At 32.5% G+C, this 15,095-nt stretch overlaps 1 protein-coding gene across 1 annotated transcript; it reads right to left on the bottom strand.

The window, feature by feature from the left end:
* Positions 1-11,538: 11,538 nt before the first annotated feature.
* On the bottom strand, positions 11,539-13,779 carry LOC112288692 (elongation factor 1-alpha). Its single transcript, XM_024533167.3, has 3 exons — positions 13,707-13,779; positions 12,845-13,320; positions 11,539-12,656 (listed from the first exon to the last, which is right to left on the bottom strand). Exons 2-3 carry the CDS (start codon positions 13,304-13,306, stop codon positions 11,775-11,777), a joined length of 1,344 nt encoding a protein of 447 aa, XP_024388935.1. The 5' UTR covers positions 13,307-13,320; positions 13,707-13,779; the 3' UTR covers positions 11,539-11,774.
* Positions 13,780-15,095: the final 1,316 nt, after the last annotated feature.

Genomic DNA, 15,095 nt, shown 5'->3' with positions numbered 1-15,095 from the left:
GTCAACACATATTGGAGGTCCTATAGAACATCACCACATAGTTCTTAATTAAATAGTATATATAGAGATAAGAGTGAAGCCCTCTTCACTCTTGTCAACTCTTTTCTTGCTTCTAGTATAGTTTCAAGAGTCTTAGGTTTTCTTGTCTTTTGGCAATAAGCCATTCAAGTTTTTTTTTAATATACGTATTTTTTTATTTCTATTTGGTCACTTTTTCTTTGATACAAATTTCATTGGTTTATTCATCATCTTCTAGTTCATATCCTTGACAGATTGACAAGAGTACTTTTACAATATCAAAGCTTTGTCTTGTCTTGATTAAGAGTGGATTACCTCTTTCTCATGATAAGACATAAGCATATTAAAATTTGCGGATTATCCTCTTCTAAACTTATATTGTTCTTAACATTTTCTTTGTCCTCAAGTCCTTTTTTTTACTTGTCTTGAGTAGTATTAGATATTTTTCTGAGTGTTATTATGGTAGAGCTTGTTGAAATCATAAAAGCTATGGCACAAATGCAAGAAAAATTAAAGGAGTTGATGCTTACAATGCATCAATTTAGCTTACCACCATAAGGATCAATAAGAATGGTAGGAAGTGACGATGTATAGATGATTAGAGCTACCTCAATATCTGCACCAAATCATATCCCTCTACCTATAGTGGAATATCTTTCAAGTGTTAAAGAACCAAGAGTTGCCCTACTCGATAAGTTTAATGGTACAAGATCTAAATTTTGAAGATTTATCAATCAAGTACAACTTGTAATTGAACTTCAACCTCAAAGCTATCCATCTCTAGGATCACAAGTTTGGTTCATTGATATACTTCTTTCAAATTCAACACTATTATAGTTTTCATCTTTTGTTGAATGACAAGCTTCAATATTGTATAATTTGAAGATATTTTTAGTAAAATTTTGGTCCATATATAGAGAACATAATGTAATATATGTTGCAACCAATAAGATCCGTATATTGCGATAAGGTAATTGATTTGTAATATTATATGCTTCACAATTTCCATAACTTACAACTGATATCAAGTAGGATGATGTTGCACTTATTAGCCAATTTCTCTATAGATTACAATATGAAGTAAAGAAATTGATGCTCAACTTACTTGATCCTCAAACATTGAGTCAAGCAATTGACTTTGTTGTGAAGTGCAACAATTGGCTTTTTGAATTTCAATCTGAGAGTTGTACAAGTGGGCCTCAACGTTACTACAATTTGATGACAATGCCAATATGTCTTCAATACATACATTCAAAAGTAGAGGATATACAAATTGATGTGGTACGTTTTAAACTTCTTACCGAGCAAGAAAAGACTTGTCGCCATCAAGAAGGATTGTCCTTATATTTTGAAGAACCTAAACTCACTACTCGACATTGTCCAAAGAAGCAATGAAACCACAAAATGAAGAGCACAACTATATAAGAAGAGAATGTATGAAAAAACAAAATTATCCAGTTATAGTAGGAACTGGGTGACTAAAATCTTTTACAATTTCTAATAAAGGTCCTATCCTCTCATTAGAACCTTCTCCTTGTTTTATAATAGATATGCATTCACGATCTAATAATTATAAAGCCTCCACCTTAATAGATTTACGAGTCTCAACTTACTTTTTAGACGTAGAATTTGTTAAAAGTCACAAAATACTGTTAATACAAAAAACTAAACGTGTTCATGTAAAAGTCATAGATGATTATCCATTGTCTTTTGGAGATGTTAGTCATGAAATACTTCCTACAAATGTAGCAATAAATAATCATAGTAGTTGCGTAAGCTTTAATATAATTAAATTTCTTCCTAATCTAGTCATTTTAGGTTTATTATGGTTAAAAAAGTATAATCTTTGCATAGATTGGATTTCTTATATTCTTGACTCTTCTAAAAGTATAATTAAGAGTGAAATTAATCTAGTAAAAAGTCATAAGTCTAGCACAATAAAACTTATATTTGTAGGTACGAGAGCCTTCTTGCATGCTGTAAAAGAAAGTTCACCTTATGTCATTTATACCACACCTATTTCTAATGATGCAAAGACTTCAAGTGGCATTCCAAGCCAATATCCAGAATTTCAAGATATATTCGAGAAGAAGAAATTAGATACTCTTCAAAAACATCATTCCTATGACTACTCAATTGATCTTTAAGAAGGAGCACGACTGCCATTTGGACCAATCTATAGTTTATCACAAAATGAATTAGGTGAACTCAAGGAATATATTGAAGAAAATCTAGCCAAGAATTTCATATTTCCTTCCAAATTGCCAGTAAGAGCTCCAATCTTATTTGTGAAGAAAAAAGATGAATCATTGTGGATATGTGTTGATTATCGAGGACTCAATAAGATCACCATCAAGAATAGATACCTTCTATCTTTGATATCTAGACTTCTCAATCAATTGAATCAAGCTAAGATCTATACAAAAATAGATCTATGGAGAGTATACAATTTAGTATGTATTAAAGAAGGAGATGAATGGAAGATTATATTTTGAAGTAAATATGGACATTTTGAATACGATGTCATGCCTTTTAGACTTACAAATGCATCGATAGCTTTTCAACATCTAATGAATGATATTTTTTGAGAATTTTTGGACGATTTTTTTGTCTCTTATCTAGAAGACATCTTGATCTATTCTAAGAACATAGATGAATATAAACTTTATGTTCATCATGTGTTACAAAAATTAAGACATGCAAGACTCTATACCAAGATAGAAAAGTGTATATTTCACACTACTCAAGTCGACTTCTTAAGATATATCATTTCAAATGATGGACTTATGATGGATCTTTAAAAGTTCAAATTATTATAGATTGAAAGATTCTAAAAACGATAAGAGATATCTAATATTTTTTGGGCTATGCCAATTATTATTGGATCTTCATCAAAGACTTATCTTAAGTTACACTTCCACTTGCACATTTGACTTGCCAAGACAAATTCAAATGGAGCAAAGAAGTTGAAGCATCTTTTGAAGCTTTGAAGTCAACCTTTATTTTTGCACCAACCTTGTATTGTGTCAACTTTTTTAAGGCATTTTTTATAGAAACAGACGTATTAGACTTTGCTTTGGATGCCGTATTATCACAAATGAGAATAGATGATAAACTTCACCTAGTAGCTTTTCATTCCAGAAATTTTTTAGCAACCGAGATTAACTATGAAATCCATGAAAAAAAGCTTCTTCTAATTGTGGATTCATTTGAAGAATTGTGTCATCATCTAGAAGGCGCTTCCAATCTAGTCACCATGTATACAAATTATAAGAATCTCGAGTATTTCATGTCAGCATGTATTTTGAATTGTCGCCAAGCCCGTTGGAGCATGTCTTTATTAAGATTTGATTTCAAGATCACATATCGACTTGAAAAATAACAAGATTTGTCAGACTTCCTTTTTAAGCGTTCTTATCTTTCACCAAAAGAAAGAGATGCATCTTTTAATCAACAAAGAATGATTTTCTTAAAGCCAGAGTATTTTCATCTTTGAGTAATGAAATCAACATTAATTGTTGATTCAATCTTTACAAAATAAATCCAATCAAGTATATCTTCTGATCCTCTTATTCACAATATCAAGAATCTTTCTTTTAAGTTCCAAAATAATTCTAAGTTTGAGTTCAAAAACAACTTATTCTATTTTGAAGGTCAATTATATGTTCCAAAAGAAGAAGCACGATTACGTATTCTTCAAGCACGTCACAACTTTTTAGCAGCATGACATTTTGGATACAACAAGACTTTGGAGCTTATATCTAGAGATTTTTGGTGGCCACAAATGTGAAAGGGTATAAAAGACTTTGTTCAATCATGCAACATTTGTTCAAGATAAAAAACTCCTTGTCATCAACCTTACAGACTTCTTTAACCATTATCCATTCCAAAACAACCATAGACTTCTGTTTCAATGGATTTCATCATCGATCTTCCAATCTTAGGTTCTTATGACTCTATATTTGTGATAGTAGATCGTTTTACCAAGATGGCACATTTTGTACCGTGTACAAAATTTATCACAAGTGAAGAAACAACTAAATTTTTTCTTAATAACATCTATTACTATCATGGATTATCCAAGGATATTATATTAAATAGGAGAACTCAATTTGTATTAAGATTTTGATACATTCTTTTTAAGTTTCTAAAATTAGATATAAAACTATCTTTGGTATTCCATCTTCAAACTAATGGACAAATAAAGCATATTAATCAAGTTTTTGAGCAGTATTTAAGATATAGTATCAACTACCAATAAGATGATTGGACAACTCTTTTGCCATTGGCAAAGTTTTTTTATAATAACACAATATATTTTTCTACAAAACAAACATTTTTTTTTTTCAATTATGGTTATTATCCATGATTTGACACTTTTGACTTTTTAAAAGCTGATAATCCTATAACGAAAGATTTAGCAAATTATTTGTCAGAGCTACATACAATAATAAAGGAGTAGTTAAAAGAAGTTCAAGAACAACAAAAGCTCAATAGACATGTCTATCGAAAGAAACAACCATCATTTGACATGGGTAACAAGGTATGATTATTTTATCATAATATCAAGACTACTCATCATTGTGACAAGTTGGACTATCGTAAGCTTAGACCATTTCCTATTTCTGTACAAATCAATCCAATTGCATATCATTTATACCTATTGAAATTAATAAAAATTCATCTAGTATTCTACATGTTTCCTTTTGAATCATACAAGATAATGGACATATGAAGAAGAAGACAAGTGTTACTTCTTCTTATAAGAGTAGATAATAATGAAGAATTTGAAGTGGAAGAAGTCTTAGACTTAAAGTGGCACCAAAATAAGTTAAAATATCTTATTCAATGCTACAAATACAATATTAGTGAATACACATGGAAGTTAGCAAAGAATCTTGCAAATGCAGTAAAGAAGGTGGAGGCTTTTCATCGATGACATCCATCAAATTTAACATGAAGATCTTTTATATAAAGAAAACAAGATCTATGCAAGATAATATTCTACTTTCAATCCTTGTTTGTGACTTCTTTGTATTTGTGATGCTAAAGAGATGAAAAACCAACAACTAATGGATTTGGCTAAAGAGCATTCATTTTCTAACCTACAGGATGAGACATTATGATTGTCACAAACTTCAAGATGATACAATTGAGATGAAGATCTTCAAGAATGACATATTTTTCCTCGAATAGGTGGCGAGATACAATGTATTTGGTATCACAACCTTGGAAGAGACTTTTGATGTTTGGTAATTTTATTAGAGGTAGAAACAACTCTTGACGGTGTTCCAATTGTTTTATTTGAACAAAGTTATAAAGGCCTCAATAATGACTAAATAACATGGTGGTCTTTCCACCTTGATATGTGACACTATCAATAGTTGAGAGGCCCTATCAACCATCTTTAAAGAAAACAAAGATCTAAGTATGTGGCAAATATAATTTGTCAAATCATAGATTTTTTCAACATATGATGACCATTCCTTGTAGAATTCATCCCTAGAAAGGAAGATAATGTCACATACATACACATGTAAGCCAATAATTATCTATATGAATAAGTAGAAATAGATAGAAGTATATAAAAGTAAGTTAATTCTATAATATCTTCTAAAATAGCATCTTAGAAGCTTCATAGACATTGCTTTGACTTTATAAGTGTCCATTATTGAATTCTAGGTTAGAAACTTGGTCAACAAGTCAATCATGTGCCATACATATTGGTAGCTTGAAGAACAAGCTAACTATGTGGCAAACATATAGAAAAATTTGTCTTATAAGTCAAGGCATGTGTCCTACAAAGTCAACACATATTAAAGGTCTTATAGAACATCGCTACATAGCCCCTAATTAGATAGTATATATAGAGACAAGAGTGAAGCCCTCTTCACTCTTGTCAATTCTTTTCTTGCTTCTAGTCTAGTTTCAAGAGTCTTAAATTTTCTTGTCTTTTGGCAATAAGCTATTCTAGTTTTTTTTTAATATACGTACTTTTTTATTTCTATTTTTTTACTTTTTTTTATAAAAATTTCATTGATTTATGCATCATCTTTTAGTTCATATTCTTGACATCTATTCAGAAAAAACTTAAATATCAAACAAAGCACATTAAATATTAAAAATAAATATATAATACTTGATTAAAAATGGTTAGAGATGAGGTACCAAATACTAAAAAGAAAAGATTTCAAAAAATAAATGAAAGATGAATTAGAAGCCCCAAATAATAGGAATAGATGATGAAGAATCAAATTGGCTCTTGTAACAAAAATTCTTGAAAATTTGATATAATACCATTAAATTTCTCTAACTTACTTGTCTTTCATTCCTTTAAACTTTTTATAGAAACAATTCTAGGATCGAATTGTGATGCTTACCTACTTATACTTACTTCTTATAATTATAAAAAAATTTAGCACAAACTTTAAATTTTGTTATTAACTTCTTTTATAGGTATTAAAACAAGACTCCTATAATTAGAGGTACTTGTATGTGGTATTTTAGCTCAAAGAGTATTAAAAAGATCATTAAATTGTACAATTGTAACAAATATATTATCACTTCTTTTATGCATATTTAATTTTTTTCATTTGTAATAATATTCTTAATAAAAAAATATTTAAAAAGTAGAGTAATCCACTTACTTTTTATTACAAAATAATACATAAGAAGTGGAATAGTCCACTCACTTCTCAATACAAAACCATACCTAAGAAGCAAGATAGTCCACTCACTTATTAATACAAAATAATACCAAAGAAATAGAATAATTCATTGAATTCTTAATACAAAATAACACTTAAGAAGTGGGATAATCTACTTAGTTTTCAACACAAAATAATTCTAGAAACAAAAACAATAGTCTAATCAAATTGTTAGAGACACATCTAAAACTTCAATAAAAAAAAGAATTAGTTTCAAGCACTAAAGTCTAAGAGATATATATATATATATATATATATATATATATATATATATATATATATATATATATAAATAAATAAAAATAAAAAATAACTAAAAAGACAACAACCAATGATTAATATAAAAAAGAGCCTAAAGGCCATTAGAAGAACAAATTCAAAAGATGAATTGATAAGACTAAGGAAGGCCTCGATCATGTCTCTATTTATACTACTTGTGAGACTTAAGGCTTGAAGTCCAAGCCTCTCATGTCTTTTATGTAAGCTAGTAGATGACATATTGGCCAAGTTTCAAGAAGCCTCTCAAGGAGCTTCTTAAAATGACTTGCCGTCCAAGTTAAATTACATAGCTTAATTTTTAAGCTATTTTAGATTTTTTTTTTTTTTTAAGATGCCATTTAATATAGTTTAGTTTCTAATTTGTACACTATATACTTCTAACAAGTTTTTATAATATTTTAGAAAAATATTTTATAATATAGAATATTTTTTAAGATTTTAGAATATTCTTTATATATCTATAACACATGCCTTGTAAATTAAAAATATGTCAGGTAGCTTATAAGGTGTTATTAAGTAATTCTTTAGTAGATATTATATACAGAGTTAAAAGTGAGATCTTCTTCAGTCTTATCAACTCTGTCATTGCTTCTAGTCTAGTTTCAAGAGTCTTTAGTTTTTTTTATTTTTGATAATGGCCATTCTAATTTCTTCTTGAAAATATAAAATATATATATATATATATATATATATATATATATATATATACACTTATTTATTTACATTCTTTAAGTTCTTATCCTTAATATATTGATAAGAATACACTTATAAGATTAGAGTTTTATTTTTCTTAATTTAAAATAGATTATCTATTTTTCTTCATTAGATATAAGTATATTAGAGGTTGTAGATTATCTACTTCTATTTCTATTTTATTTTTAGAATATTTCTATTTTATTCATAATCCTTTTTAACTTCTTATCATAAGTAATAGATGTCATTTTTTCCTATTATATAATAATAATATATTTTACAACGATAAAAGATGTAATGATACAAATGCAAGAATAAATTAAAGAGTTAACATTTTTTATGCATCAACTTACTTCATTGCCACAAGCAATATTAAGATTGGTTGAAAATAAAGATAAAGAGCTATTCGAGCTACACAAACATCTAGGTCTATACTATAAAAAAATCTTATGATAAAGCATCCTACAAGCATTATTATTATTGTTAAAAAAATAAAAATTTGCTTACTTTAGAAGTTTGGTGGTACAAGAACAAAATTTCAAAGATTTATCAATCAAGTGTAACTAGCAATTAAGCTTCGATTCCAAAGCTATCCATTCATAAGATTATAAGTTATATTTATTTAAAAATTACTTTTATTTTTTGTCATGTTATAATTTTTATTATTCATAGCAATAAAATTCATATCTTATATCAAGAAAATCATTCAATATATATATATATATATATATATATATATATATATATATTAATTTTAACAACTAAAAATTAATATTAAGTGGGATGATGATACAATTATTAACTAATTTTTCTATAAATTGAAATATAAAGTAAAAAAATTGATGCTAAACTTATATGATCTTTAAACATTGAGTCAATTAATTAAATTTTCTATAAAATATAATAATTAATTTTTTGGACTTTGATCTAGAAATTATACAAATATGTCACAATATCTTTAAAATTTCATTGTTATTCCAATACCTTCTTAATCTATGCATTTTGAAATAGAAGATATGTAAATTCATAAAATATTCTTTAATTTTCTTACTAAATAAAAAAAATATTGATGTTCTCAAAAACAATTATGTTTATATTGTGGAAAACACAAATACATTGTTCAACATTGTTCTAAGAAGTGTTATAACTTTAAAATGAAGAGCATGGTTGTTATGAAAGACAATATGTTTGAAAATAAGTCTTCCTAACTACAATATGGATTGTCATGTTAGATTTGTCTAAAACATCTTATAAAATTCTATTCTTTCTTCAAAATCTTCTTCTTGTATTATAGCAAATATTTATTTATGATCTAAAAATAAAATAAAATATTCTACCTTATTAGATTTAGAAGTCTAATTTTTTTTTTAAAAAATAAAATATTGATTAAAAAATTTAGAATACTAATAAGAAAAAATAAAATAAACTAATATATGTAGAAGTTATAAATGGTTGACTATTGTCTTTTGGAGATGTTTTTTCATAAAACCATTTCTATAGACATAATAACAAAAGATGATAATAGCTTAGTAATATTTAATATTATTAGATCTTCTATTATTATAGTTATTTTAGATCTATTATGATTAAGAAAGTATAACCTTTAAATAGATTAGATCTCTTGTAATTTTTATTTTTATTATAATATATCTAAAGATGTCTCTAACTAAATAATTTGTTATAAGACTAGAACAACTAAGTTATTATTTGTAGAAACAAAAATAATAATGTAAGCTACAAAAGAAGGATTAACATTTGTTATTTATGTGGCACCAATTTTTTATGGTAGAAAGATATCAAGAAACTTCCAAAATAATATTAAGAATATTTAGACATGTTTGAAAAGAAAAATGCAGATATTCTAACAAAGCATTGTCCTTGTGACTGCTCAATTGATCTTCAAGAAATGACTCAATCACTATATTGGATCAATCTATAGCTCATTGCAAAATGAAATGACTTCACTCAAGGAATATACTAATGAAAATTTGACCAAGAATGTAATACACCATTCAAATTTTTTTATTAGATCTTTAATCTTTTTTGTATAGAAAAAAGACAAGTTGTAGCAAATATATATAGATTATTGATGGCTTAATAAGATAATTATTAAGACATAGGTTATATTTGATTATAGCAATGATAACTTAACATGGTCTTATTCCTTATTCCAAATTTTCAAAGAAAAAAAGGATTGGCAAGAAAGGAACAACTTTCTTCTTATGCTCTAATAAGATGCAATATATATATATATATATATATATATATATATATTTTTATTTGTTTATTTATATTTAATAAATTCAATTATATCTTATAAAAAGACATAAGAGTAACTATTATAAATGAACTTCATACCTAAATAGACATAGATAATTGGGAGGCAATATTAATGTATCTTTGAAGAGTGGAGGCCTAGCAAGGAATAAAACTAGGCTGCAATTTAACTTCAATATTCTTCGATCAAGTACAAATACTAAAGTTTGATTTCAATAACTTCACATTTAGAGACAATTGTTCTTTGGATGTATACAATGCCAAAAAGTAAAAACAACTTTTAAGGCAACATCTTATTATTGTTCAAATTCAAATCACAAAATATTGTGAAATGTTTCAACCAACCTTAGAGATAAAGTGGACCAAAATTTAAAATAAAACATGACCAAAACATGAATCAATTTTGATTTGGCTAGTTTGTTACAAAGGCACTACAAAAAATACATGGAGAAAAAAACTAGGTCAAGGAATTCACAATGTTTATTTTCTTTGCACTACAAATATTCCATAACAATCATCTACAAATTTTGGAAAATCCCTACTCACCAAATACCTTGGAACTAGAGGACAATTTTTCTACACCATCTTTGTAAAACAAATATACAACAAGTTCACAACAAACAATATTTGGTGACATTTTCATCAACTTTTAAGATATAAAAGTATTTTAGCCTCTAATTGTTTGATCTTATTTGTAGACCATTTTAAAACAGTATAATGACAAAAGATTTAGATAGCTAAAATAGGCAGAAGACAAGATAGAAAAAGTTCTTTGGGTTACACTCACAGAATTGAGCAAAGCGTGCTGGAGAAAGAGAGTTAGAATATGGGGTTGGAACAGATAGCTCTCGGCGACATATATGGTGTCGTGCCCGAAATAATAGAGAAGCTTACTGGTTGAATTGTTCGGAACATTCAAATCAACCAGGTCAAATTGTGTCACAAAAGTGATCAATACATGCTCATTGAAGACCTTCACATCGACATAAGAGTGGTAGGCAATTTGACTGTGAAATGGCATTGTTTCAAAGCTGCACAGCGTATCAGTGTTGAATGATTCATCCTGTCCCCTACGTTCCTAAGCTTTTCACAAATTGGTCATAAGAAGGCCTACAAATAGTTCACTCCAGAATCAAGGTACACATCATTCAAATAGACGTGTGATTAATACTCACAAATAAGCACGAAACCTCAACCTTATTTCATGCGACATAGCTTCACAACGACCATCACATAATCATTTCTCTAGACATCCCACAATGTTCGATTGACCGCTGTTTATCCTCGGCGGAAATTGAACACCCAAACACTGCATAAGCCAGAAAGTGGCACAAAAAAAAACCCTACACAACAAAACGACAAAACCGGCCAGGCCATACAAACCACCGACAACAAAATTAGTGTTTCAGTAAGCTTCTCTATAATTTAGGGCATGACACAATCACACGCATGAAAGCCAAACTCACGCCAACGTACCCAATCCAGAAGGAATCACACCATCTCTTTGAATACCCACACATCCAGCATTCCACAAGCACCAACCACATCAAAAAAACGCCACGCATTTTTACTTAGAAATAGTATACTCTTTTATTTCCCTCTCTCTTACACCCATGCCCTCGTACCCACTATGCCCTGCCATCTCCTGTCAAGTACCCAAGTCTGCCTCTGTCGCGCTTGCAACAAATATATCGACCAACCACTCAAAGTCAGCAACTCTATGCTCCACATCCACCTCTCCACCCACCACCGCCACTCCGCCCCCTTCTCCGCCTCGCCTTCACCCCCTTCCCGCACTATTCACTTCTTCTTCGCAGCGGCCTTCGTCACCTTGGCGCCGGTGGGTTCCTTCTTCTCTACGGCCTTGATAACACCCACAGCCACCGTCTGCCTCATATCACGCACCGCGAAACGTCCCAATGGTGGGTACTCCGCGAACGTCTCCACTGTCATCGGCTTCGTCGGAATCATCTTCACGAACCCTGCGTCCCCGTTCTTCAAAAACTTCGGCTCCTTCTCCAGCTCCTTACCCGATCGCCTGTCCACCTTCGTCAAGATCTCCGCGAACTTCACCGCAATGTGCGACGTGTGGCAATCCAGCACTGGTGCGTAACCGTTCCCGATCTGTCCCGGGTGGTTCATGATGATAACCTGCGCCGTGAAGTTGGCTGCCTCCTTGGCAGGGTCGTTCTTCGAGTCTGAGGCCACGTACCCTCTCTTCAGGTCCTTCACCGCCACGTTCTTCACGTTGAACCCGACGTTGTCACCTGGGTGCGCCTCAGGCATCGACTCGTGATGCATCTCCACCGACTTCACCTCAGTCGTCAGTCCCGTCGGTGCGAAGCACACCAACATACCTGGCCTGATGATTCCTGTCTCCACCCGTCCCACTGGCACAGTTCCGATGCCTCCAATCTTGTACACGTCCTGAAGCGGCAGCCTCAGAGGCTTGTCAGATGGCCGCTTCGGCTCTGACACGTTGTCCAACGCCTCCAACAGAGTCGGGCCCTTGTACCAGTCCAGGTTCGTCGACCTCTCGATCATGTTGTCGCCCTCGAACCCTGAGATCGGCACGAACGGAACCTTCTCCGGGTTGTACCCCACCTTCTTCAGGTACGCCGACACCTCCTTCACGATCTCCTCATATCGGGCCTTGCTGTACTTCGGGGTGGTCGCGTCCATCTACCATCCACACATAGTCCAACATCAGCCCTCAAATACACCAATACCCATACACCCTACTCCTAAAATCACCACTTTATCTCATTGTGCCGTGACACCTCACGGCTCTCACAGACACCGTGCTCAGACCCAATCCAGTCTCACTGACCCCATACAAATATACACTGTGCCGTGTCTTCTCAACTCACCTTGTTGCAGCAGCAAATCATCTGCTTCACTCCCAAAGTGAACGCCAGCAGTGCGTGCTCACGCGTCTGCCCATCCTTCGAGATACCGGCCTCGAACCCTCCCGTCGTCGAGTCGATGATCAGCACAGCGCAGTCTGCCTGCGACGTTCCCGTGATCATGTTCTTGATGAAATCGCGATGTCCGGGCGCGTCGATCACAGTGCAGTAGTACTTCATGGTCTCGAACTTCCACAGCGCAATATCAATCGTGATACCACGCTCGCGCTCTGCCTTCAGCTTGTCCAGCACCCACGCATACTTGAACGAACGCTTGTTCATCTCCGCCGCCTCCTTCTCGAAACGCTCGATCACACGCTTGTCGATACCTCCCAACTTGTAGATGAGGTGCCCAGTGGTCGTCGACTTGCCAGAGTCGACATGGCCGATGACCACGATATTGATGTGCACCTTCTCCTTACCCATGATTGCTCAACTGTCTGCCAAAATACCCCGCACCAAATTCCAATTCATCACTAAACAGAGAATGAAGCAGATGATGTGCAATGGATCATCTGCTCACAACCACGTTCCAAACCCTAAACAGAACCTTACTCCACGCTCTGAAATCCTCTCCACCTGATCTCTCTCCCTCACTCAAACAGCGATAAAAACTCCCACCCTCTCACGAAAGAATTTCAGCCTAACTGATACTCACCCCACCATTCACTCGCATCAAAAGCCACGGCATTCACGTACAACTCTCAGACACAGCACCAATCCCCCCATCGTCCATCAATGTCAAAACAACACCCTCAGACCTTTCTCTCACACACAGACAAACACTCATACACGAAAGCTCGAACCACACCAAGCCAGAACGTACCTGAGAGTCGTAAAACAAGTTGGCGCAACTCCAACAGTGATGGCAGCAGAGGAAGCTCTCACTGAGAGCTCTGAAATCGAAAGGGAATGGGCAATTCTCGCCGCAGCGCCTTCAAGGGCTTCGTCTCATGGGTCAGCCGTCAGATCCTCGATCCAACGGCCACAGTGCTGGCAGAACTCCTCAAGGGGCGTGGTTGCGCGCGTGGTTGAGAGGGGGGGGGTTGGGGGCGATGTGTGGGAAGACCTAGCCGATGTGGACATCCATCCCCATCCTCGTCGTTATCACTCTCATCTTGCTCCAGCATGGCCCTGCTGCCCGTCCTGCCAATTATGCCTCGGCTTTTGCCCGACTTGGGCTTTTTGCTTTTTCGAGGTCCACGCACAGTTCGTTACTCTGACATCGTTTCTGTTCTTCTTTGATGTCTGGTATTTTGGCTTTTGTGTGGAGATTTTCATAATTGAAGTCACATTTGTTTGTCTATTATTTATAACTAGTGAAAACATGTGCCATTGGGCACAAAAAAATATGTACTGGAAAATATTTACTAAATTACAAGTGGGAGCTTCTAACCTCTGCTCCTAGTGATATCATAGTGCTATTCTTGGCAATCTACATCAGCTACATGCAAATTTTGATCTATAATTCATCAAAAGTTGAATTATTGCTTCACTTGTGATGAAAAACAATGAGATATGCAATCAATTAGAGATGGTTTTTGTCTCTTGTGGTTTATCCCATTGGTTTATCTCTTTGAGTAGTTTTATATAAGAGACTAGATGAACCCAATTAACAATACAATATAGTTCTTGTTGCAATTGATAATACTTGGAAAATTCCAATAAAATTATGTTGTTCAAGAATTTTGTTTATAAAATGATATTGCATGAAATATATTGGAGTTGGTTCTCTGTGAGCTCAAACACAACACTATCCATTTTTTCACTAGTGACCACATTCTTCATCTATCATATATCCTTTAGAACAAAGCTGTAACTAATTTTAAAAAGAAAATATTGACATCTTCAGATAGAATTGTAATTATTTTCTAGAAGCCAACACTACCAAAATTAAATTAAATATGGTCTTTCAACACAAATTCCTTTGTCTTAGTAGATCTTGTTCAATTTTCTTTTAAAAATTAATTTCCTTGTAATCATACTCCACTCAAGAAGTTTCAATTAAAAAAGCTAATCCTTTCTATTTGGAACAATCATTGCTTGACAACAAGGCACATACTGCTATTTTGAGTGTTGTTTTACATAATGATGATTACATATTTCAAAAATTACATAAAATTTTCTTATGTAATTTTTTGTATAATACTCTATAATGTAAAGCACAATAAAAGTTCTAAAATGTAATGCAATGAAATACATATAAATTTTTGAA

Source organism: Physcomitrium patens, chromosome 1 (assembly GCF_059467195.1).
Source record: "Physcomitrium patens ecotype Gransden chromosome 1, ASM5946719v1, whole genome shotgun sequence".
NCBI lineage: Eukaryota > Viridiplantae > Streptophyta > Bryopsida > Funariales > Funariaceae > Physcomitrium > Physcomitrium patens.
The sequence above is the reverse complement of the archived record's forward strand: the minus strand, read 5'-3'. Positions and strand labels throughout refer to the sequence as shown.

Bases quoted from the DNA above. Each gene is read 5' to 3' on its own strand.
- LOC112288692 (XM_024533167.3), bottom strand. From the start codon at position 13,306: ATGGGTAAGGAGAAGGTGCACATCAATATCGTGGTCATCGGCCATGTC. The intron at 12,657-12,844 runs GTGAGTTGAGAA...TGTGGATGGTAG, and splicing joins TGATTTGCTGCTGCAACAAG to ATGGACGCGACCACCCCGAA.